The sequence below is a fragment of the Sorex fumeus genome, unplaced genomic scaffold (genome assembly GCF_029834395.1).
Source record: "Sorex fumeus unplaced genomic scaffold, SorFum_2.1 ptg000094l, whole genome shotgun sequence".
Lineage (NCBI taxonomy): Eukaryota > Metazoa > Chordata > Mammalia > Eulipotyphla > Soricidae > Sorex > Sorex fumeus.
Genome location: NW_026606151.1, coordinates 22,624,469 through 22,626,467, shown reverse-complemented (window position 1 = coordinate 22,626,467; position 1,999 = coordinate 22,624,469). Strand labels below are relative to the sequence as shown.

The 1,999-nt window shown below is 38.7% G+C and overlaps 1 protein-coding gene across 1 annotated transcript; it reads right to left on the bottom strand.

Annotated features, from left to right (window-relative positions):
• Positions 1–213: 213 nt before the first annotated feature.
• On the bottom strand, positions 214–1,146 carry LOC130040197 (olfactory receptor 14J1-like). The gene has a single exon (XM_056132206.1). It carries the CDS (start codon positions 1,144–1,146, stop codon positions 214–216), a length of 933 nt encoding a protein of 310 aa, XP_055988181.1.
• Positions 1,147–1,999: the final 853 nt, after the last annotated feature.

The window sequence follows — 1,999 nt, the reverse complement described above, 5'->3', positions numbered from 1 at the left end:
CACTCAGGAATTACTGCTGTCGATGCTCGGGGGACCATATTGGTTGCTGGGAATCGAACCCAGGATGGCTGCTTGCAAGGCAAATGCCCTACCCACTTTGCTATTGCTCCAGCCACTATATTCACTTTTAATTTCTGAAATTTCCTGATACATTATGTCAAGATTTCCCAATAGAACTGAAATTCTCTCCAAACAAAGAACACATAAATGTCATCAACACAGAGAAGCTTTATTTATCTTAAAAATCTTTCTTACTGCTGACTTAACCGCTTTATTTCTCAGGCTGTAGATCATTGGATTGAATGTTGGTGGAACTATTGTATACATAATTGTGAGTAAAATGTCTGACACCGTTGGAGAGTCTGAATGAGATTTAAGGTACTCAAATGCAGCTGTAGAAAGAAATAATAATACAACAGCGAGGTGGGGGAGGCAAGTGGAAAAGGCCTTAGCTCTGCCCTCTGCAGATGGCATCCGCAGTACAGAAGAAAATATGTGCGTGTAGGAGAATCCAATAAAGGTAAAACAAAGAAATGCCACCAAAGCCAGGAAAACAGAGACACTGAGCTCAGAGATATAGTCATTAGAGCAGGACAGTTTCATAATCTGGGGGATATCACAGAAGAACTGGTGAATGATGCGGGGGCCACAGAAGTGGATGGAGAAAGTAGCTGCCATGTGCATGGCTCCAGAGATGACCCCACTGACCCAGACGCCAGCGACTCCATGGACACAGGTTCTGACGTCCATGATGATTTCATAGTGCAGGGGCAGGCAGATGGCCACGTAGCGGTCATAGGACATCAGGGTGAGCATGACCATCTCTGCACCTGAACAGAGGATGAAGAAAAAGCACTGAAAAACGCATTCCCAGAAGGAAATGTTTCCTCTATGCAAGAAAGAGTTAGTAATGAATCTCGGGACAGTCACGGAAATGTAGCAGAGATCCAGCAAGGAGAGATGCTTCAGGAAGAAATACATGGGGGACTGGAGACTGTCATCCAGGGAAGTTGTGGTGATGATGAGCATGTTGCCAGTTAAAGCCAACAAGTACAGAATGAGGAACAAAGAAGCATAGACGATTTCTAGCTCGGGCTTGGTAGAAAATCCTATGAGGAGAAACCCACTTGTCGTGAAATTAGTCATAGTCTTCATTAACTTTATATGATGTTGGTTGGAAATCACAGGTCACCTCTCTAGAGTTGCAAAACAATGGTAAAGTAAACAAACCAATAAATTAATATCTAAATATAAGTCTATCTCTTCATAAATACAAAAATGATAAGTTTGAGATAATGCCTACAAGTACTGATGTAAAAGTAACAATTATATTACCATAATCATCAATTGGGCTGGAGTGTTAGCTCAGTGGGTAAGGCATTTGCCTTGCATGCGGCTGACATGGCCGACCAGGATTTGATTCCTCTTCCTGTCTCAGAGAACCCGGCAAGCTACTGAGAGTGTCTTGCCCACATGGCAAAGCCTGACAAGCTTCCTGTGACGTATTCAAAATGCCAAACACAGTTAACAACAAGTCTCACAATTTGTTGTGAGAGAGTACTGGTGCCCGCTCAAGCAAATTGATGAACAACGGGAGGACAGTATTACAGTGCTAATCATCAATTAACCCAAATCCTATCAATTAATAAATTTATATAATTCTTATTTCAAAGTGTCTAAAGAAAAGCTTTGAAATCTTTCTTGAAAAATAAAATTACCTGTCCAATTACTACTGATTACATAAACAGTATCATTTATAATCATTTTTTATTAAAATAAGAATAATAGAACTACAAAACTTTTAAGTAATTTTGTATGTAACATATTAAACCTTTTGTACATTATATACTTATACCATTCGACAAACATTATTTTATCAGGAAAGTTATCTAAAATATATATTATCATGGTCAATTTGTGCCTATATTTTGAAAAAGATCAGAATATTTAACAGAAGATAATTAGTCTATAAATTAAAATAAGTTCATTTACATGTAAA

Excerpts from the sequence above, each read along its gene's own strand:
- LOC130040197 (XM_056132206.1), bottom strand. The coding sequence starts at position 1,146 with ATGACTAATTTCACGACAAGTGGGTTTCTCCTCATAGGATTTTCTACC.